Raw genomic sequence first — 23,629 nt, forward strand, 5'->3', positions numbered from 1 at the left:
GGACAGGACATAGCAAGGCGGGAAGGCTTGGCACATGCACTCTCAGAGGGCGGAAATCTGCTTATAGAGTCAGACAGGAAACAGGCCTGTCTATTCCCTCTGTGCCCCCAACCTAAGCTCCCAGGCAGAAGATCCACCTGGAGAGTCACCTTCGCATGGAGGTGGTGTTGCTGGGGTTCCTGATGTGGTCTGTTCTGGTCACAGGTAGGGAAGAGGCAGAAGGCAGGGCCGAGAGCTCGTATAGAGCTGACGTGAGGCCAGTCTCTTTAAGCATTCCCAGGGAAGAGGTGAGGGACATGTCCAATATGCCACCCCAATGTGAACAGAGCTTGGCTTGGGCTGAAAGCTGTAGGGAGGCTGTACCTAGCTGCCATTTGGATCTCGATGACTATATAGGGATCTCCTGAACTGGAGGTGTATGGGTGCAAGCCTGTCAAGTTCATCAAAATATAGACTCCTGCCTGTGGCTAGCGGGCAAGGCAGCTGGATTCCTCAAAGGCCTTAAGAGGTGACTCGGGGAAGGCCAAATGAGCCCATCTACATGAAGGGGGAAGTAACTGGCTGGATAGCTGCTCTGTCTCAGGTGATCAGGAGTCAGCTGTGGAAAGATAGCTATGGCGAACCCATGAAAGGACCACAGAGAGTGGGAGGGAGGGAGGGTGTGTCCTTGGAGCTGAGGCCCTTCCTGGGGTCTTTACACTCAAGGGAGGAAGGTAGAGTTCAAGGGTGAGGGTCTGTGCCCTTCTGACCCTTGAGTGATCTTGGGGAGGCCTGTTTCCTTTCTTGGTCCCAGTGTCCTCTTGGGCCTGGTATATTATCCCTCCAGACCCTAGAGTTATACCCCGCTACCCCACCCTTAACTCCAATCCCAGCTACAACAGATTTTGTGACCAGCACCCTTCTCTGTGCCTTAGGCTTCTTGAACTAGGTCTTTCTCTAAGACAAAGTGTTAGCTAACCAAGGGCAGGCTTTGACTGAGATTTTCCTTTTCTGGGGTCTGATTACAGGGCCAGAGCCCAGACAAGGCTAATCAAGGTAAGGAGGCCTGTCCATAACTGTCTTGGGAAAGGCCCAATCAGGCCTACTGAGGTGGCCTGGGGTGGGCTTGTTTATACCTGTCTCCCACATGTGATGGCTCATATAGGCCTGTCCTCACTGTGGCCACCAGAACTGGCTGATCTGTGCCCTGTCAGCTTGCGTTAGCACAACAAAGAAGTTCTGCCTAAGAGTCTGGTCTCAACTAGAGAGTATGGCTCAGGCCTTATCATCTCAGCGTTTGGAAAGGCACGGGCAGGAGAGTGGCTACTAATACAGTCTACATAATGGGTATCTAGGGCTGCATAACAAGACCCTGTCTCTAAACAAAATACCACCAGCACACAGTCTGTTATATCCACAAGACTTGAAAAAAAAACAAGAACTTTTAGTTATCACATTATTGCAGACACAGAAGGGACCAGTAACTCCCATTCCACTTTGCCATACAAGCTTTATGGAGTTTGGACTCCAAGATAACTGCCAGTCACTTGGCCAGAGAATCCCAGCCAGGCTTCCCTCCTTGTGGCCGACCCATCTTGTCCACCTGTCCCACGGGAGGCTGGCTGGGCTATACCCATGGGGCCTTCCAGCTCTAGTGGACATCAGTCTCCACATTAGATGAGAGATCTGGGGAACGGAAATGGGCAAGGCGGTGGCACATGGAAGGCGTCAGGTCTCAGCCCTGGGATGGGACAGCCCTTGTTGGGAGCACTGGGGTGAAACCACATGCTGCCAGGTGGAGGAGCAGTTGACCTGGGGCAGAAGCAGGGACGCTGTTGTTGTATCTCCATGAGTTGCACACAGGGGTGGCTGTGGGGACACTGGAGAGGGCAGAGCCTCTTTTGCTGGTCTTTGCAGGCTGCCTTGTCCACTAGATGGGAGTAGCCAAGGCTCCAAAGACTTGAGTTAACATCCTGGCCCTGGTGTTGCTTTCAGTGAGTGGTTGTAGCTCTCAGACCCCAAAACTGATCCTCCATGAGGTAGAGGCAAAGACTTTTCCCTGCCAGGTGCTTTTGTGAGCTCATGCAGTGGAAACTCACAGCTAGGTCTTGGGCCACAAGAGCCCGTAGCTGCTGGGTGGGGCTCCTGCTTGCTGTTCTCTCTTTTCTGAGACACAGTTTCTCACCAATGGCTGACTAGCCCATCAGGGTGGAACTTGAGCTGGGCTTCACCAGCTTCTCAGGTGTATTTTGAGTTCAGCGCCTTAGCCCAAACCCCGGGGTATGGCCTGGCTCTGCAGCCCTAGGAGCTCACACATTGGTCTCCAGCTCGCTGATCTCAATGGTGCAGTGGTCTAGGCTGGCCGTGGCCAGTTCCTCCTCCTGCTCTACCTGGACTGGGATGTGGTGGGGGCACATGGGGCCGAGGGTTAGTTCCGAGGCCTCGGCCACACTCTTCACACAGCCGTTCTGCTGGGCGGCCACGATCTCCTGCAGTGTCACTGGCTTGGTCTCGCAGGGTAGCAGTTTCTGGAGAGGAATTGAGCCTTGTTAGCACGAGGAAGGACTGAGGGTAGGTAGTGTTGAACAGTCTCAGGGACTGGGAGCCATGGAAAGAGATTTTCCTATAAACACGGCTGGGTAGCCTTGCAGGGCTTGGGCCTCTCTGGGTCCCAGTTTCCAAGCTGCCTTGCCTCCTGCCTCCCATTTTGGTAGCTGAGGGACTTGCCCCCCAGAATCCAGTTGGGGAAAAGTAACTCCTCTGCCTGAACTTCAGCTTCCTTCCAGGGACGTGGGTACAGCCAACTACGCAACCCTGAATACCAGACAGTTCCCAGCAGCCTCACAGCATCCTGCATGAGGGATTGGGTTTCTCAGAGGGAAAATGTGCTGGGTTTTTTTCCTACTTCATTGGCTAGATCTGGGCACTCTGTCAGGTCCACCATGAAACCTGTATTCCCACCTGACTCCATCTCTTCGAGGCTTCCTGGGGAGACGCTGCTCTTACCTCAGCGCCCGTGTCCTGAGCAAAATCCTTCCGGCAGATGTGGGCCATGATCCCTGCTGCCAGTGCGTCGCCCAGCACGTTAATCATGGTACGGAAGCGGTCCCTGGCAAGCCAAGGTGGGGTGGGGGGTGAGCCACAACAACCTCAACAAGGAAGTGGTAGAGGGCAACGCTCGACTGGAAAGTGAGGCCACAGCACAGAAGCTCGGACAGTGACTGCAGACAGGGAAGCACCCAACCCACCCCCAGTGGTGCCTAAGCAGCTGAGGAGGCCCCTTCGTGAACACAGGCCTTGTGTAGATTAGGAGGCCAGACTTAGGATCACTATCTAGAACATTTTTAGGGAATTTAAGGGGACTCTGTCTTGACTTTTGAACTCTGGGACCCTAAGCCACACAACTGAGCTGGTGTGGATAATTGGGGCATCCCCAGTCCCCTTCCTTCCGATCTCAGCAAGGGTAGGGCTGGGCAGGGACGGAACAAAGCACTCACAGGGCCCAGTCCACGGCAATGATGAGGTTGATGTCGTCGGTGGGTAGTCCCACAGAGGTAAGCACAATGACCATGGTGACAAGCCCAGCCTGGGGGATGCCAGCCGCCCCGATGCTGGCTGCGGTGGCTGTGATGCTGCAGAGTGAGAAGGGTGTGCAGCCCTGGCTCCTAGACCAGAATGCTAGGGCCTCAGGGCCGGCCAAGGCATGGGGACTGTCATGAGTATCACGTCGGGGGGTTCCCAGAGAAACATGTGTCTGCTCACAGTCTTTGGCCCATGGGTTCTCACCCCCATTCTTGGGGGAATTGGAATAAGCTAGGACACTGTGCTGTGGGACAGAGGCGCTCAGATTCTGGTGGTCTACTAGCACAGCTCCACCCTAGCCTCGCTCTGGGCCTGGGTCAGAACTGGGTGCTGGGACTGGCCTACAAGGAGGCCCCCTCGGGCTTTGCCCCATGACAGCCGCTCACATTTGACACGAGCCGCTCTGGTCCTCGGGCCTGGCCCTTGCCTCTGCTCATCCTGGTCCCAGGGATCAGGCTTACCCTAGCGCCAGTCCTGCCTGTCCTTGCTGACCCAGGGGCCCTCTGGAGTGTGGCGTTAGGTACACACCTGATAGTGATGATCTGGCCGAAGTCGAGCTCATAATTGTTGACCTGGGCAATAAAGATGGCAGCCACAGCCTCATAGAGCGCGGTGCCGTCCATGTTGATGGTGGCACCCACAGGCAGCACGAAGCGAGCTATGCGCCGGTCGATGTGGTTGTTCTCCAGGAGGCACTTGAAGGTGATGGGCAGGGTGGCTGAGCTATGGGCAGAGGGCCAGGTGTCTGCCCACCACCTTCCTACTACAGGAGGGTCAGCTCACTGATGCCCTGACAGAAATGTGGGGCATATGTGTCGGTCATCTTGAGCCTCTAGGAGTGACCCCAGGAAGAGCACCACTGTGTATTAGGCTTTGGGTGGTCCTTTCCTTCATCTTCCCTGGGGAGGGATACCAAGTGTGTCTATAGTGGTACCCCACGGAGGCTGTACCCAAGTGCCTGGGCCTTGAGTCCAGCCCCCCCTGGGGCCTCAGCAAGGCCTGTAACCTGGGCGCCTTGGTTTCTGTTATACACCACTCCCAGGCCACAGGGTAACAGCAACCTCAAGCCATGCAGGGCTTAGAGAAAAACTGGGTGTCAAATTGCTGAGCAAGGGCTTCTGCTGCAGGGGTGGGGCTGCCTGTGACAGGGTTGGAACTTGGCATTGTCTGAGAGACTGAGGCCCAGGCAAGAAAGGTGAGGGCTGTAAGAAGCACTAGACCTGTGACCCAGAAAGATGGGCTTGGGTCCCACAATTCCTTCCACATCGGGCTTGTACACTTGGTCTCAGGAGAATACCACGTTCTCATAGGGCGAGATGACCATGCCTGACCACTGCACACCCCTCCTCCCTCCCCTGACTATCACAGGTCCTCTGTGCTCAGCTGTGATAAGTAGTCCCCAAGGCCAGGCTCAGGTTCACTGGCTCTACTGGCCTTCTCACCCCAGGGATTATCCCAGCCTCTGAAGCAATCCTGTACGGGTACAGATTATTCCAGTCCAGGTATGGGGCCACTCGGGCCTGAGGAGGCTAAGTGACAGCCCACCACCACACTGGCGTGCTTCACAGAACCATGACTCCAGCCTTGGCTGTCCAGAAATGCTGCCGAGGTTGAAACAGATTCTCCAGCCTGGACATCCCATAGAGAGTAGACAGACAGAGGCCCTGTGGTGTCGGGGGCCCTGCCCTGATAGGAGACATGGGCTGTGAAGTAAGGACGGGCCCTCCATGAAGACTGAGAAAGCTTTGGGACCATGGGCAAAGGAAGGCCTAAGGGTAGGCAGAGCCTCGAGCACCATATGGTGATATCACAATGGCACTGTTCCCACCCCTGGGACCTGTTTGAGGAGCCACACTAGCACTTCCTGTGGTTCTGTGGCTGTAGATGAATGGTGGCCGGACAGACGGACAGAGAGAGAGTTCTGTTCGGCCTACCCCAACCCTCTCAACTCTTCACCCGGGGCTACCTGGAGGAGGTGGCCAATGCAATCAGCAGAGCTTGGAGGACTCCACGGATGAAGACGATGGGGTTCTTCCTGGTGATGAGGAAGTAGAGGAGGGGCAGGATGAGGAGGCCATGGACCACCAACCCGCATACCACGGTCAAGGCATAGAAGCCCAGCTTCTTCCCCACGGCCTTGGGGTCATCCATCTCCAGGATCTTTCCGGCGATCAGGAAGACAATGCCAAAGGGGAAGTACCTGGGGTGGCAGAGTGGCCGCAGGTGACAGGCCATCCCACTTTGTGATTTCATCTCAAGCCCCTCATGGTTCCTAAGAACTGAGGGAGACTGTAACTGTGGTGCCCAGCTGAGAGGCAGGCCTGTGACATCACTACACCCCAACCCTGGCACCTCTTTGCTAGCTCCACCCATGCCTCTGGGGACTTCAAATCCCACTTTAGCCCAGCCATGCCACATCTAGGTAATCACGAACAGTCCTCTGCATGCACCTCTGACTAGAAGGCTCCTAAGGTCAGGAACTCTTAACCAGCATGGTTAATGGTTCTCACTTCCACTGTGTGCTCTCTCCAAAAACTGAGCTAAACAGACTCCACAGCGTGAGGCAACTGAGGCCAAGAGGACAGAAGACTAGGCTTGGGTGTACTGGGGACCCTGCACACCCAGCTAGCTCTCCAGGGCCAGGCTGACCCTCCCGTGCAGGATGTTGAGCTCCTCAGAGAGCACCGAGCATGGGTTAGTGATAGGTCCCTCCCTGTGGACCCTCCCTGGGGGAAACTCACCATCCCGCAACTGCCACAATCTTCATGACAGACTCATTGAGGCACTGGCAGAAGCTGACCAGGGGCGTCCCGCTCTCACCCATGCGACCCAGCATGATGCCTGCGGGGTCACACAGAGAGTCACGGGTGTACCGGGTCACCGTGCAGCTATGCTGATAGCAAAGTGGGGACAGATGGACACGGAATGCAGAGTTCTCTTGGCAAGAACACACGGGGAGAATGCTCCTTGGGGTCAGCCCTGTGACAACACCACCATGTCACCATTCTGAGAAGCTCCACACTCTGAGGCTGTCCCCCAAAAGTTCTTCATGTGCCTCAGCAGTTCAGTGACTTGCCCAGGAGGGAACCTTGGCATGCAGGACTCCAGAGAAGGGCTCTGTCACCTTGTGGGGAAGAGGTGAAGGAAGGCCTGTCTGTGTAAGCAGGAGAAGCCAGGGCTAGGGGTGACCCCGGGCCAGGCCTACTCAACTGACCTGTGACATCCTGGCAAAGGAACGAGCTGACGCTCTCCAGCTCGGTCTGCCTTCTGGCTATTTGCGGCCCTCCTCACCTTCCCTGGGATGTCTCCAGATGAAACTCTGGGCTAATTTAGATCTCGTGTGTACACAGGACACAGGTGTGACAATGAGTCACCCCATGGGCAAGGTGGCCTGAGCACCAGCCCTGTCCCCATACCAGGAAAGAGCAGAAAGGACACAGGGGTGAAGGACCGGAGCCTTGATTAGGGCAGCTGTGCATAATGACACGGATGGACAGAGGTGAGGGGGCTCTCAGGTTCTCACAGGAGTGGGCACACTAAGTGTGCTCATAGGAGTGGGCACACTATGATGGGCTCGTGCTGACTGAGCACACAAGCACAAAGTCACGGCAATACCCAGTTACACTGCCCAGGGACCACCGAGACAGTCTCAGACATTTCCCTTGCTCTGCTACCAGGTATCCTTCATCTGTTGCATCCCTCAGAGAGGCTGTGGCTGGGAGGGGAAGAGAGCACAGAGTCCAGTGCCAGTCTCAGGCCCTTTATGTGCCTGGTATTTTGGCCAAGGCAACTGGAGCTTTGCTGTCTGTCATTGCCTACACACTCAGTCATCGTCCGAGCATCTCTTTAGCAGGTTTCGTTGAGCCCTGTCCTTGCTAGGCACCATGGAGGCTCAGGCAAACAGACTGTAAGCCAGGCAGATGATGCTGAGCCACCTAGCCCAGCTTCAGTGCAATGCCACACAAACGGTGACTAATGCAACAGGCTCAGATGTTCACTGCGGAGCATCCTGGGCAGAGAAATCATCACCCGGGCACCTGACTGAGTCTGGGGACAGGAAGACCTTGATGAGGATGAGAGAGGTGGCAGGGAGAAAGGACAGGAGTGGTGGGCTAAGGAAAGTAGAGGCCTGGGCCACAGGACTGCAGGGAGACGGAGCGGCCCAGCATGTGCCTCTGAGTTCTGCAGCCTCTAAAGCCCTTTTCAGCTACTGTCCGAGTGCAACCTGCAGAAGAGGACCGGCTTCTTGATCCCAGCGATATACCAGAGGGGACAAAAGCACAGATGCAGGGAACTCTAGGCAAATGTTGCAAGATCCAGATGACTCCCGGGTGGTAGTAACAGTTGCAGGGGGTGGGGTGGGGGATCGGAGGCAGGCTGGTAGAAACTGGGTCGGGAATGTTCCTGAGGTCAGATAGCACGTGGCCCGGATGTCTCATGTACACAACAGGATGCTGGGCTTGCTATGTGAACATGAAATCCTGTGGGAAAGTCAGGGAAACAGGAGCCAGCCACGCCAGGGTTGATGCTGAACATATCTCCAGCCATCCACGGCTGGAGCTTCCCCAGGAAAGGGGTCCTGTGTGGGGGAATGGTGGGCAGCATTTCTGGCAGAAGATCATGAAATCTGAAGTCATACAATTTAGGGGGCTCTTTAAGAACAAGAATGTAGGCTGGGTAGGCTTACACTTATGATCCCACTTGGCAGCCGGAGGCGCCAGGTCAGGAATTCAAGGTCATCTTCAACTACAAAGTGAGTTTGAAGCCTTCCCGGGTCACATGAGATATTACCTCCACACCCCAACCCCTCCCCAAAACCCTCAAACTATAGTCATTGTTTACATGTATGAAAATTTCAAAAGAAAAAGTTTAAAGACAAAACACAAGCAAACCTAAGGATATAAAACTACCCCCACCACCACCACAAAAAAAGGCACATGCCTTCGAAGGATCCTCAAGCCACGCCCTTAGTGGCTTAAGTAAATAAAATCACTGTGGTTGGAGGGCCTTTGGGGACCCAGAAAACACTTACAAATGGAAATATGTACTCAGGGACATTTCTATGAGCCCCAAGAAATGACACAAATGATCTGGAGGGAGAGGCAGCTGCAGAAGAGCCCGAAGGTGAGAAGAAAGTGTTAACAAACAGTGCCCATTCTCAGCCAGCACCACTTCCTGACTTCAGTAAAGGGTTCAGGGACAGGCTGCTGTGAGGGGCCTGAGGGCTGGGGAGAGGTAGAGAGGCAGACACCTGTGTGGGCAGATCAACCCCAGGGCAGGAATTCTCAGCCAGAAGAAGGGCTTAGAACCACTTAGGTAGAGCAGGAAGAGGGAGCTGGAAGATTGGAAGGGGTGCTGCTGGGAGCAGTCACAACACATACATACCCATGGTGGCCGAGAAGATGACAATGCCTAGCACATTCATGCCATCGCTGGTGCCCGGCTCTGACTTATAGACAATCTCAGGCGGGGGAGTCAGGTCCAGGGCGAAGTTCTGCACGCGGGAGCCGTTGTCTTCCTGGACCCCATAGATGAGGATCCGTTGAGGCGAGGCCTCCGCTGGAGTCCCCTTTGGAGACTTGATAACAGGAGTGGTCTTGGTGCGGTACTGTTGGGGAGCATGCCAACCAGTGGGGAGTCAGCACCATGTCATTACAGGAAACATCCTGAAGGCACATTGCATGCACTCGTATTATGTGGGTGTCAATGGACCGTCGAGGGGGAGCCTGGTGAGCCGGGATGCAGTGGTACACTGACTGCAGCTCCCTCCAGCTCTGTGTCACCTGATGCCCTCCACCCATCTACCTCCTCCTCTGTCAGCTTTGTCACCCACCCGTCTTCCCGCTTCCACCAGGCCAGTTCACATATACCCGACAGCCTGAAGCCCTGCTATCCATTGGGAGGATCCAGAACCTTCTCAGAGAAAGCTCCTAGGCCCCGGACCTAGTTGATGAGAAGATCAGCTACCCAAGGTTCTCCTCTGTCCAGCAGGACATTCTTAGGATTTACTCCCTCATCCCTCAGATTCTAGGAGCCCAAACAAGGGGGCAACTGTCCCTTCAAACAGCACATCATCAAGACTATAGGGCTTCTTGGGGAAGGAGAGGAATCAATTCAGGAAATATATGGACCAAAAATGCCTAGCTTCATGTCCCTCACCTATAAAAGGGGACCACAATTGCATCTCCTTCAGTGGACGAAGCAGCTCCTGGCATGTGGAAAGCCCACGTGAGGTTTACTGTTACCAATGTCAGCACATACTGAACTGAACCAGACACTTATCAGCTCAGGGCCTTGGGGAAGAGAGCGATTAACAAATGGGCAGTATTTGACTTGGGTCTGGAAAGATGAGTAGTTTGCCAAAAGGAAAAGATTATAAAATAGAGTAACACAACTGTAACCGCCAATAACTGTCCACCACTAGGGCAGAATGCCCCACCTAGCTCTCAGGGCCCCATATTGCAGTGAGATGAAGATTAAGATGTCGGTGACTTGCTTCAGCTTCACGGCTTCATTCTGGGTCCCCTTCCAGGCCCTTAGCCACCTGCTTTGTGTCCCCAGATCAACACTCAGCTTGGATTTAGGATTTAGGAAAACACTAACTGGGTTGATCTGGCACTCGGCAGATAGGAGACAGGTAGAGATCTGGAAAGGATCTGGAGTGAGGGCCAAAGGCTTGGGAACACCCTGCATGACATGGAGAGGACAGACACTAAACAAGGGAGACCTACCTGGGGATGCTCATGACATGGTGGGAGTGGGGCGGGGATGCAAGATGCAAACTGAATGCCTGAGGATCCTAATGTCAATTTAAACATGATCTAGAGAAGCAAAGCCATCTGCACCCACTGTTTCTAGATCTCGGACATAGAGGAGATTTCCATGTGCTAACTGAAGGTGGGTGTTAAGTTGGGAGTGTAGCCTCCAGCTCCTGGTGTCCATCTCAGCACCCCTGTCCTGGGAGTTTCATTGCTCTGGACTCCAAATCCCAGCATGCCACTCCCATAGGGTATTTAAGTGAGCTCCCAGGGGAGAAACAAGTGGTTTTCTGGTTTGCATGGGCTCCCTGCTTTTCTGTCTTCCCACCATGCGCTCAGCCACCAGAGAGCGTCATTCTTAATAAAACAATGGACATTTTGATTTGGTTTGATTCGACCTAATTGGATTTCTTGCACCAGCAGAGCTGCCTCTTTCTTATTATTTTTTACTTAACAGTGGGCTTTGTATATTTTTTCTTTACGTTATTTATTATTTTTTTAGACAGAGTCTCATATTGCCTAGGCTGCCCCAACTTCCCCGAGTTCCGAGGATTACAAGTATATTATCAAACCTTGTTTATGCAGTGTTGGGACTCAAACCCAGGGCTTTGCACATGCTAGGAAAAACACTCTACCAACTACTGATCCACATTCCCCAGGGCCTGTTTGATGTATTTTAATGGTGGAAATGATGTATTTAATGATGTATTTTAATGTAGGAAATCCTAATTTCCAATAGGGAATGTTATGATTCTTATGGGGAGATGGTTTTCAGAGAGAAAGAGGGTTTAGAAGTCAACCTGGCCTGAACTCACCCACTCTCTTGTTCCCAACTAGTGGTATAATCTCAAGCAGTAGTCTACCTCTGAGCCTCAGTTTTCCCATCCAGAGAATGGGCTGGCCTTACCTTAGTGTGGACACTTGTAAGGATGATTGGGAGGGTGAATATAAACCCCAGTGTGCTGAGTCAGATACTCAGCCAAGGCTCTCTTCTGCCACACAGAGTTTTTATGAGTGACTGGAACCCAGGACGGGGGTGTGATTATGGGTCGGGCTAAGATACGGATCCTACCCATATCCCCTCCCCCTGACACCCACCTGTGTAAGGCAGGAAGGCTGCCAGCCTGTCACTTCCAACCAGGCCCAGATATCCCAGCCTCTCTTCGCCTCCTGCCCCTCCCCTCTGTAGACAGGCTCTGCTTACCTGTTTGAATGTGGCCTCTACCAGGTTGGCCGGGAACATGTTCCTGGGAAGAGAGGAGAGGGCAGCAAGTTAGGATTTCCAGTGCCGGGACAGCAGGCCTCTGGGGGTCAGAACCTGTTCTGGCATCCCTGCTTCCCTGGCTGCTTAACTGCTGGGCAAATGTGCTCATTCTCCCTCGCTAAGCGTTTGACTCCTGGGCAGTCCTATGTGATGGAAACTCCTAGATGTTCATCCTCCCATGAGACGGCATCTGAAAGGCAAGTCTCCATTTGTCCCCTCTACCCTTTTGTTTGTTTTTTGAGACTGGGTCTCACTGTGTGCCTGACCTGGATCTTACTATGTAGTCCGGGCTGGCCTCAAAGTCATAAAGATCCACCTGCCTCGGCCTCCCAAGTGCTGGGACTAAAGACGTGTGCCACCACACCTACTTGGCTTCCCCTCTATCTTTGACGACCTTGGCATGTGTGTGGGCCTGACTCAGACTGGACACCCAAGTGAACCCATCCTGGCCATTCCCTCCTTGGTTCAGAGATTGACCCGAGAGCCTCTCCAGGGCCCCAGTTTGAGGATGCTCTTTTAGGAGACATTAAGGTGGCACAGCATGTGAATGGCCCATGCACATGCACATCCTGCCGGGCTACCAGTCATCTCTGGCACTGCGTGCCTGGAGCCAGGAGTGTGGTGGGAGGAGCTGCTGTGCTCCCTGGATGGGACAACAACAAGTAAACAGCACAGTCCGTGCACATGCACTGTGCTCCCTAAAAGCTTTGACCGGCAGTTGATTGACTCCCTGGACACAAAACTCACACCAGTGGAGAGCTATGTCTTATTAATACCTATTTTAAGGCTGAAGGTAGAGGGGCTCTTGTCCTTCCAGATATGAAAATACTAGACAAGTATAATTGTTGTCAACTAATGCACTACACACACAACAATATGGCAGCCCACACCGTAGAGCCTGGAGCACAGGGTAGAACCTCAATGGCTAAGCATTTCATTTCTGTTGTCGTTTTGGCATTGTTGTTGTTTGTGTGTGTGGTGTGTGTGTGTGTGCACAGGTGAGTATCATGGCATGTGTGTAGGTCAGAGAACAGTTTTTAGGGGCCAGTTCTCTCCTTTCACGTTTATGTGGGTTCTAGGAATCAAACAGGTTGTCAGGCTTGTGTGGCAAGCACCTGATGAGCTAACTTGTCAGCTTATCTATCATCTATCTATCTATCTATCTATCTCTCTATCTACCAATCATCTATCTATCTATCTATCTATCTATCTATCTATCTATCTATCTACCTACCTACCTACTTATCATCTATCTATCTATCTACCTACCTACCTATCATCTATATATCTAATTATCATTTTTTATCTAATATCTATCTAGCTATCATCTATCCATCTACCTATCTACGTACCTAAACTCTATCTACCTATCATCTATCTATCTATCTATCTATCTATCTACCTATCATCTATCTATCTATCTATCTATCTATCTATCTATCTATCTACCTATCATCTATCTATCTATCTATCTATCTATCTATCTATCTATCTATCTAACTATCCAACTATAGACTTGGTCTCACCATGTACCACAGGCTGCCCCCAAACCTGCCATCCTTCCAAGCGCTCAGATTACAGGCGTATGTTATTGTGTCCGGCACAACAAGTACCTCATATATGGAAAGCTGTTTCATCAGCCAGTGAGGAGTTAAAGGATTCACTATCAGAACTGAATAGCTGACCAGCCACTCTGAGAAGTTGTTCACTCTGTTTTTTAACGTCTTCCACCAAAACAAATTCCACTTGACTTCAAGACATAATTTTTCCAAATGAAACAGTAAAAATCTAGATGACAATGGGTTAAGATTTTATAACCTCCTGAACATGGAATGACCCACTAAGAACCAAGTGGACAGTTCAACTGATTTTACTCATTGAAAAGAAGAAATTCCTCAGTGCACTCTGCCATCCTGGCTTGGATCCCGGAACAGAAAAGGGCACTAATGGAAAAATTAGTGATATCCAAACTGGAATGGGGCACAAGTCTGCAGCCCAAGCACTGGAGTGGTGGAAGCAGGAAGATCAGGAATTCACGCACCCTCAGGTATCTAACGAATTCAAATCCCGTCTGGGCTGCCTGAGCCCCTGCCCCAAAAGAACGGGCAGACCAGGTCTATAGTGCAGTTCAAGGTGGCTCAGTTCCTCTCCTTAGTTTACAGAAGATGCTAACGTCTGGGTCACTGGCGAGGGTAGGGAGGATTTCTTTTCTTTGCTATCCTATGAAAACCTAAAGTTATACCAAAATGACAATCTGGGGGAATAAACAAGATGCCTTCTAAGGTTACAATGCAAATGAAATTATAAAATAAATGCTAGCTAAGCTGGGGCATCTCAATGGCCAAAGTTATCATCCAGAATCTAAAACATTTTCAGCAATCTCTGCTGGCACAGTCCTCACCAGCTGTCCCCTCTCACGAGATCTCAGATCCCCAGAGGGCAGGGCATTTGTTCTTTGTCCTGCTTTGTCCCTGGAAGAGAGCCCAACACATAGTAGGCACTCTGAAAATATTTGCTACTTAAACAAACGGGTCATAAGACAATAACACTTCAATAGACGAAGACAGAAAGATATACTCAGCAATTCACTTCACAAAAGAAGATACACTAATCGCCAAAAACATTTTTAAAAAAGTTTTGTAAAATAACAGTGCACACACACGCTGGGGAGGTAAGGGAGGTGGGTGCCTTCAGGTGGCCCCTGTAGGGACCTTTTTCTAATTGATTCAGCAAGACACTTCCACCTCTGCCCTCCAGGCCCCCTCTAGGAAGGTTACAGGCTGAAGATGCTAACAGCCTCTCATTCAGGTTTCCCCAGAATGGACTGTGATACCCCCCCCCCCCCCCCCACCTCACACTGTCTGCCTGGCTCGCCCTCGCTCACTTGCTTTGGCAATTCTCTTCTTTGCAGACTCAGTTCACACATGAGTGAAGCTGTGCACGTGGACATGAGTGTGCCTCGTTTCCCAAGCCTCCTCCCCAGCGGCTGTGGCCAGAAGCGGTGGCGGCGGCAGTGTTTGTACTCCTGCTAAAATTCAGGCTTCGTGGACACATCTGGCCAGAGGAGGTGGGGGAGGAGCTACCCAGATAGAGGCTGGCGGTGAGCCTTCTGTGACCTGCCATCATTCACCCGTCCCACAGGGGTCTCAGTTTTGTCACCAGGGAGGGGAGAAGCAGAGGTCAGGAGCTGGGATTCCTTTGAGTTGGAAGCTAATGTCTGCCATCAGATTGCACTGAGTTTGCACTGATTGTCAAACAGTGTAAAAATCTTGGTCAAGAACCGCAGGAGGCTCAAGGAACTTAGCAGGCGGTCAGCCTCAAAGACTCTAACCCAGGAAGAACTAAAAAGCCAAGTGTGTACATTTCTTCGAGACTTCTTTTAGCTTAAGGTCACTTTGCAAGGTGGGCCATGGCAGAGCAGGCTAAGCTGCCACCGGTGTGTGTTCCCCTTCCTTGCTTACTTGGGCCTGTTATGGTGACAGACCCACAGGGCCTGTCTGTCAAACCCTGATTCCCATCCTAGGGAGGAAGTCACTAAACCCCGTCCCTAAAGAATGGCTTTGGTCTAGGACAGTGGTTCGCAACCTTCCAAATGCTGCGACCCTCTAATACAGTTCCTCATGTTGTGGTGATCTCCAACTATAACATTACTTCGTTGCTACTTCGTAACTAATTTTGCTACTCTCATACATCGTAATGAAATATTTTTAGAGATAGAGGTTTGCAAAGGAGTAGCGATCCACAGGTTGAGGACCACTGGTCTAGAACCCTTGTGTCCTCTCCTCCAATTTTCTTCACTCTTCCAGGAATACGGATGAAACTGCTGGAGTTTGAACCACCTTCTTGGACCATGAGACATACTGATGATGAGATCCAGGAGCTAAACACAGCCAAGTACCCAGGCAGCCAAGTTGAGATCCTGGGGATAAGGAACGGCCCACTTCTAAGAAAAAGCTTTCCCTCAGCGAAAGCTCCCGGGCCCTTGGGTCTCTCTTAACATGCAGCCAGTGCAGTTCTCAGCTGAGATACAGACTCATCTTGGTCAACTGGCAGACTCAGTTAAGACCTGTACTTTCGGGTGGTGGTGGTGCACGCCTTTAATTTCAGCAGTTGGGCGGCAGAGGCAGGTAGATTTCTATGAATTAAAGGCCAGCCTGGCCTACAGAGTGAGTTTCAGGACAGCCAAGTCTACACAGAGAAACCCTGTCTCAGAAAACAAAACAAACAACAAAAATCCACCGCCATCACCACCACTGCCACCAACAAAACAAAAACAAAAACGTACTTTTGATTGTTAATTGGGGAAATGCCCATTTTCTGTTGGTTTTGAACTCTTACAGGAAAACCCCTTCTTTATCCCATGAGGCCTATGCCTGGGTAGCAGTTACCTAAAGCATAGACAGAATGTGACTGAGGATATGAACTACCATACCTGCAACTCCCAGCAGCTGGCCTGGGCTCCCTGCTGAGGCTGCCATCCTATCTGCTGGTTGTAAGTTCTCACCGAGATGGTTCCAAACACACTCCCAACCTGTGACCCCCCCCCCCACCAAGGCCTGAAGGTGGGAATTGCTCCTTTTCAAGAACAGCCCCTGTGAGGTTCATTCAGCCTTCGGGATGCTACGGGGAGCTCCAAAAGGAGCCAAGTTATTACTTAATCTCTGTGGTGTTTTAATAAGGTGGAAAAAGGACCAGTCAGCTCTGATTAGCACTCTGCTCAGCCGTCCCAAGGCCGCACTGAGAGCCGTCAGGGCACTGACTTGGAGCCCTGGGAAATGAATTAATGACTTGGCAGGTCAGCCAGGGACACGGTCTGCAGTGATCTGGAATCATCTCTGAGACACGAGGACACATTTTCGCCTTCTTAGCGGTGAGCCCAAGGCTGTGTCCCTGTGTGACTAGTCTCTTGTCTTTCTGACTTTTCACATTGTCACTTGTGTCCCAGGTCCCCAGGGTCTCCATCCTGGTCACACGTGTTCTCGTGCTGACAGCGGCATTTAGCAGATGCCTACTCTGGGCCCCTCATTTCCTCCCAGAGCTCCAGAGAGTGGTGTCCATATGCCTTCCTCCTCTGACTTTTGGGGATGGTGGTTGGTCCTGATGTGGGCACTCATATTTGTTCCTCCAGTTCTGGGCACAGGGTTTCACCCTGAGACTTGAAGGTGGGCTGTCTCCCCGGACACCCTGTGCCTCCTGTCTGCCCTCCCTGCCCCAGTTCACCCTTTCCAACCTCTCCAGTTCTCATTTCTGGTGGTAGAGATTAAACCTAGAACCTCATGGTACCTGTACCCTGCCACTGAGCTCCACCCAGGCCCCGCATTCCATGTCTGAGGTCTGAAAGCCAACCCAGACCTGGCATTTACAATGTTTGAGGTTGAGCTCCACCAATGCTGCCCCATTACTCATCCCCAGAAGCTTGTGCTTGCTGGCCGTGGGCCTTGTGTGTGTAGTTATAGAGCCGAGGGGGCCCTGGAAAGAAACCCACCTACTCAAGGTCATGGTGGCTTCTGGTGGGCAGGAAAGCAGGTAAGACCTCACGTATCGAAGGTGGTGGTTCAGCACCCAGGAAGTATGTCCCCTTCCCTGCAAACCCCCGTTCCACAATGATGTGGTGTCCGTGGTACCCAGTCACACAGCTCTCCAGAGCCTCAGGGCAGGACTGACTGCACCACGGGAGAAGCCACCAGGAGCAGACGGACGCTGGAACATCTGAGTCTAACACACGTGTGGGACCCAGAGCCTGGCAGCCCTCAGCAGGGGAAGGCGAGTGGGGAGGGCTGGGCTCCCCACACATCAGCCGCTCTTGCCACCCTGTGGAAAAGCTGTCTGGAATCATAGGGTCTGAGGAATGATGGATCACAGGAGCATAATCCCAGAAATAACAGCTCTTAGAAGGAGGCTTCTCAAAATCCCGCTTTCCTTGGCCCTCGTGGACACCTGCTCTCCCACGTCTCCTCCTGTCCCTGCCGGCTCCGGGCAGCCCACAGAGTTGCCAAGGACTAAGTCCTCTGGGCTCCTGGGCACATGCTTCTCCTGAATGGCAGAGGCTCCTCTGGAGACTTAGACCCCAAATGCTCGGTGGGCGTGACAACCTTGTACATGAAGCATCGGCTATGAGCTACATGCTTTTCTAGGCTCCAGGACGTAGCCACCTCCAGGGGTGGGGAGAGTGACAAAAAGAAATAAAGAAATCTGAGGACGTAACTGTGTCAGGTAGTGAGAGGGTTGGGCAGAAAGACTCAGTCAAGGGAAGATAAAAAGAACACCCCAGCAGGGAGTTGGCCCAGAGCAGAGACCTCAGCAATGTGCAGAATAAGAGTCATGCTCACTCGCCAGAAAAGGCCAGGCGGAGAGGCAGGGACAGCAGGGAGACAGGACACGCATGATGGATAAGATTGGTTGAGGCTGGTGTGGCTAGTTAGGAGAGGAGTGGAGCCCCAAGGCTCTGAGTGAGGCTATGGAGAGGGAAGGGGGTGTTGTGACGGCTGCAAGCCACAGAGACCGCGGGAACAGATTGCAAGCCAGCCATGGGCACCATAGGGACGGCTTGTGGGTGAGCCATGGACACCGAGGCATGGCTTACGGAGCTGCTGTGCTGAGAAGACATCAGGTTGGAGCAGAGAGAAAGCACTGGACAGGCAAATGGAAGGTGGTGGTGAGGATGACAAGCATGGCACTGAGAGGCACAGTCTGAACCTGGGTCTAAAAGGAGAGCTAACAAAGGAGTGGATGTGGGGTGGGAGAGCGGGTGGTGTGGAGGGATAAGGGGGTGGGAGAGCGGGTGGTGTGAAGGGATAAGGGGGTGGGAGAGCGGGTGGTGTGGAGGGATAAGGGGGTGGGAGAGCGGGTGGTGTGGAGGGATAAGGGGGTGGGAGAGCGGGTGGTGTGGAGGGATAAGGGGGTGGGAGAGCGGGTGGTGTGGAGGGGTAAGGGGGTGGGAGAGTGGGTGGTGTGGAGAGATAAGGGGGTGGGAGAGCAGGTGGTGTGGAGGGATAAGGGGTGGGAGAGTGGGTGGTGTGGAGAGATAAGGGGGTGGGAGAGCAGGTGGTGTGGAGGGATAAGGGGTGGGAGAGTGGAGGGTGTAGAGGGAGGTGGGCAGGGCTGAGGCCTTTTCCTCCGACATGTTAGCTTGGAGATATCGTAGACAAGTGTGTGTTAGAACCAGGAGTTCACACTAGAGGTTTACAGATTGAACCAAAATTGGAAATCACTGGTGTCCTGGGACATTCAAAGCCATGCTGTGGGATGTCTCATCACCTGGCTTACAAAAGCTTCATGCTTCACTTCCAGCTCTTCAACCTTCATGGTAAGAAAATGTCCAGGCCAGCTATGCCTTTTCACAGTGAGGAATGTCACCATTCTGAGAAAACAGGGCTGGCCTTGAAGCAGGGACCAAGAGCAGCCAGCAGAACTGTCTCTGTCAAGCCATCTCAGCCCCTGTTATCTAGGCCACTAACCTCCTGCAGCCCCTGACTGGGCTCAGTCTGAATCGGCAGACCCTTCCATCTGACTGCAAACCCTAGTTTGACATTTCAAGCCCATCTGTGCAGGGTGGTTTGTTACACAGCTGCAACTGACTGACACACAGGATCAGCATTCCTACAGAGAGCGAGAGATGCCCTCTCATCGGGTCCCATGGGGGAGGAAAGAATCTTCCTCTCTAGCACTGATCCATGAGAAACACTCAGAGACCCAGGATTTGAGGAGTGAAGAGACTTGTCCCTGACTCATCTCCAAAGGCCCTGGGAAAGGTTTGCATTTCCAGCAAAGATAAATATACTTTCCATGGGTCAGCCATGGCTCTTACAGAATGGACCCTAACCGAGAGAGTTGAGCAGAGATCTTGAGTGAAGAGAGCATTTTAAGTGTGCTCAGATGAAACAAGGATTATTTTAAGAAGCTCAATGCTAGGAGGGCTAGAACCTATGGACATACCAGAAGGAAAACAACCAGGGAATGTCTACATCAGTCCACTCATGCCCAGGAAAGTGGGCTCCTGTGTACCCTCCTATTAGAGTGTAGTAGGCGAGGCAGACAAGTCAGAAACTTCCCGCTGCAGTTCCCCAAACCAGAACCAGATCCATAAGAAGAGCACTGAATTTGTGTCAAATTGATGAATCTGGGGTTTTGATATTAGATAGACTGGGGCTTATGTCTTAAACTGATTAGAAGGTGAGAGGAAACCATGCAGCAAGTCAACCAGTGGAGTCTGCCAGGCTGCGGTAGTTTGAATGAAAATGGCCCCCATAGGCTCATAGGGAGTGGCATTATTTGAAAGGATTAGGACGTGTGACCGTGTTGGAGTAGGTGTGGCCTAATTGGAGGAAGTGTGTCACTGGGGGTGGACTCTGAGGTTTTAGAAGCTTAAACCAGGCCCTGTGTCACTCTCTCTTTCTGCTCTCTGTCCACCCAGATCTAAAACTCTGTTACCTTGCCGGTACCATGTCTGCCTGCACCATGCTTCCCACTACGATGATAACCAACTAAACCTCTGAAACTGGAAACCAGCCCCAGTTAACTGTTTTCCTTTATAAGAGTTGCTATAGTCATGGTGTCTCTTCACAGCAATAAAATCCTAAGACACGGGCCGTTTCCAGTATGATGTGTGTACAGGGCCTGTCCAGCACTGACACACTCCTAGGTCCTGAGCTAAGCCCTCTGACCTCAGGGCAACTTACTTTTCCTTAATTTCAAATTCTCCATCTTCAGCTTGGATCTACTCAGGAGATGTAGATTCTCCTGCGACAGGTTTGAGCCTGCTCCAGAACCTTCCTCTGGCTTGGTTACCACATGTTATCCACTCAGGTGCTTGGGTCACAGCCAGCAGCAGCCCCCTTCGCCCACCCTTACTCTCTCTCATGCTCCTGACTCCTGATGGAGCTCCTGCTAACCATGCCAGTCTTCCCAATCCCACCAATGACCATCACCCTGTGCCCTCCCAGTCCTGCCTTCCTCTCCTGCCCTGCTCGACTCTGGTCCATAGCCTCTCTGGTGGCCAGGGGGGGCCTTCTACATTGAACTATGCCTCTCCTGTGTTTGAAAGTTATGTTCTGGGCAGGGGCTGTGTTCAACTGCAGAGCACTTGCCCAGCATGCAGAAGACCCTGGGCTGGATCATCACCGCCGCAGAAATAAATCGAACTAGCTTCCTGTGGCCTTTAAAAGTGGGCCTGTGTGCCATGGTCTTTCTCTCCTGAGAAGGCAATTCCTCTAGAGTCAGGCAGGGTGGAGACTGAGCCTTCTGATCCAGGCCTGGGCCCAGAGCTGGCACTGGCGAGGGCCAGGAGGGTAATTGACAGGCAAGGAGCAGGCTCAGGTCCATGGAACTGAAGTGGCTTCACAAAGGCACTGTCCTGAGTGCCAGGCAGCCTGGATGGAGTCCTGGTGTCTCACCTCCCTCCTAGATAGACTGGGAAAGCCACACTGCCTCTCTGGGTCTTGTTTTCTCATTTAGGGCAAAGGAGCCAATAGAAAAAAGGAGGGATAACTACAGGCCTCCTGCCTTGCAGGCTGGGTGGCCACAACAGCTGTGGGATCAGTCAGCTCATAGCCCTTCTCAGCCTGGCGTCCCCTCACCCGCCCCCAACCCCATGGAGGTGGCAGAGCCAAGCCTAGCAGGCAGCCCAAGGGCTGGGGACAGAGAGTGTTCACCACTGATGTCCGTGTACTTGAGGCTCCCAAGGTTCATCCTCCTCCATGTTGCCACATATAATAAAGAGCTGACCTGAGTCCCATACTCTGTGTACCCTCTGGAGGCCACTCAGGGGACCTGTGCCAGGCCTGGGGATTCCAAGAGCATATGGACAGAGCGTTACCGGACAAGGTCCAGCAGGGCATCGGCTGAGCTCATGACGGGCTTCCCGCTCTGCTCGGTCATTTCCTTCTGCGCCGCACCGCCAGGGTGGATAACGGAGACCATGATGATGCCCACGACAACAGCCAGAAAGGTTGTCCACAGGTAGTATGCCACAGTGAGGATGCCCAAGCGGCTGGAGGTCTTGGCATCCAGCGAGGCAAGGCCGGACATCAAGCTGGAAGGTAAGGTGGGTCAGGTTCATGAGAGGCACAAGACTTTGGCCATAAACTCTGGTGTGCTCACTGGGGTCTCTCTCCGCTGAGCCCTGTGCCATCATGTGCTCCCTCTGGGACTTCTGGTCACAGGCTCCTAACCTCCCTTGCTCTCTTCTCTCTCTCTCTGAAGCCTGGGTCTCCAGTCAAGTCTATGACACCTCTAGACCCTTACGCACGCTGTTCCCTCTGCATAATGCCTCACAGAAGCCCCTTTTACTTGCCCGACTCCTCACGAGACAGGACCAGGCCATGTCACTTCTACGGCGAAGTCCTTTCATACGGCCAATGGTAGGGGCCTGTCCTGGGTCTCCCTCAGCCTCTTCTCTCATGACCTGGTTGTCACGATGTACTTACCTGCCTAACGCAATCACAAGACTGAGTGCCCATGAGAGGGACACATCTGACTTCTCTTTGGGTCCCCAATGCCCATAGCACCAGCTGACAGGAGTGGGTGGCCACTACAGACTTATTGAAGGAGCTAATGAGTGAGGGAGAGACAGGGACCTAGCCTGCAGGTCGGCCAAGCGACTGCTAACAAGCCAGCCTTCCTTCCATCGAGAGGTCCCAGATCCCCCTCTCCACATGAGGACACAGAGGCGTACCCTCCAGAGTGCACCTGTCCAGACCACCCCCTTGCCTGGCCAGTGCTGAAGGTGTCTCTGCTTTGTGGGAGGGAGTCCAGAGATGAATTATGGAAATGTCTGCACTTTGTTTCGCTGCCAAAAAGATTTTCCTCCAAAGCCCTTTCATTCTTTCAGATAAAGGAAGTATTTGTCTGGTTTTAATCATGTAAACAAGAGCAGAAAATCCTCCCTATTCCTCATGTTCTCCTCCGTGTCAGCCTGATAGCCAGCAGCAGCCAGCGCCCACCCCGTAGAACAGGGCCTATCCCTGAAACCTGGGCAGCTCTGCTTGGCTGTGGGCATGGACTGTCCCTCCCAGTAAGCCCAAGGCCAAGGTCCCTCCTCCTGGAGGCCTCTCATAATGCCTAGCCTCCTCTCCTGGTCCCTGTGCTTTCTTCTGCACCCACCCCATTTCTTTGAGTTGTTATAAGGTTCCCCTGACAGGATAGGCTGGGGACACAAGGTACGTGAGCAAACCCAGGGTAGGCCCAGAGTGTGGCTCCATGACAGGCAGGCAGGAAGGGAGGGAGGGAGGGAGGGAAGGAGGGAGGGAGGGAGGGAGGGAGGGAGGAAAGGAGGGAGGGAGGGAAGAAAGGAAGGAAGGAAGGAAGGAAGGAAGGAAGGAAGGAAGGAAGGAAGGAAGGAAGGAAGGGGTGCACAATCTCATTCCTCCTTCTCTGCCAGGACGCCATATGCTAGTGATGGGCTTAGGGTTGGTCTCAGGCATAAATCGCAAAGGCCAGTAATGGGATTGTCAGCAGAGGAAACGAGGCTCTGGGACCATTATCCAAGGAAGATTACCTCTGCCTTCCCTCAGCAGAACTGTGGTGAAGCCCACCTGCTGTGGGCCGTAGGGAAGCCAGACCCTGAGAGAGGACCGGCTCTAATTCACCCACACTAGTGTACTGCTGGACCAGACCTCAGGCCAGCTGTGGGCCCGTCTGATTTAGTGTCTGGATCCTGTCCCTGTTACTCTGACAGGAAGCCGGGAAATGGCTTACAAGAACACCAGGACACAAGGGGACACAGATCTGCACAATAAGGAAGGTGGCAATGGAGGGTGATTTCTATTAGGGGAGAGGCACCAGCTAAGAAAGTAGGGAAGGGCTTCCTGGAGGCGGCAGCATTGGAGCCATTTCCTCCAAGACAGGGAGAATTTAGAGATGGGGCCAACAGGAGTGGATGGCCGAAGGCAACAGGAGATTTTAAAGTGTGGGGACACTGGACTGCTCAGGGAGGTAGCTCGGGGTCTATGTGAGGTGTGGTAACAGGACAGAAAAAACAGATTGTAGGTGGCCTTGATTGGTGAGCCAATGGGGACTGGGAGGCACCAAGGGCTGCTGAGGAGAGGGA

General features: G+C 52.7%; 1 protein-coding gene across 1 annotated transcript in view; it reads right to left on the reverse strand.

Moving 5' to 3' along the window:
• Nucleotides 1-1,399: 1,399 nt before the first annotated feature.
• Slc1a7 (solute carrier family 1 member 7) overlaps nt 1,400-23,629 on the reverse strand; it is a 45,333-nt gene continuing 23,103 nt past the window's right edge. The window contains exons 3-11 of the mRNA XM_087905010.1: nt 21,398-21,613; nt 11,524-11,566; nt 8,947-9,169; nt 6,303-6,402; nt 5,528-5,761; nt 4,090-4,317; nt 3,477-3,611; nt 2,986-3,088; nt 1,400-2,507 (exon numbers count right to left, since the gene is read on the reverse strand). Of these exons, the coding sequence (XP_087761136.1) occupies nt 2,289-2,507; nt 2,986-3,088; nt 3,477-3,611; nt 4,090-4,317; nt 5,528-5,761; nt 6,303-6,402; nt 8,947-9,169; nt 11,524-11,566; nt 21,398-21,613 (1,501 nt within the window). The 3' untranslated portion in view covers nt 1,400-2,288. The remainder of the gene's footprint in view (nt 2,508-2,985; nt 3,089-3,476; nt 3,612-4,089; nt 4,318-5,527; nt 5,762-6,302; nt 6,403-8,946; nt 9,170-11,523; nt 11,567-21,397; nt 21,614-23,629) is intronic.

The sequence above is a fragment of the Myodes glareolus genome, chromosome 3 (genome assembly GCF_982192425.1).
Source record: "Myodes glareolus chromosome 3, mMyoGla1.1, whole genome shotgun sequence".
Lineage (NCBI taxonomy): Eukaryota > Metazoa > Chordata > Mammalia > Rodentia > Cricetidae > Myodes > Myodes glareolus.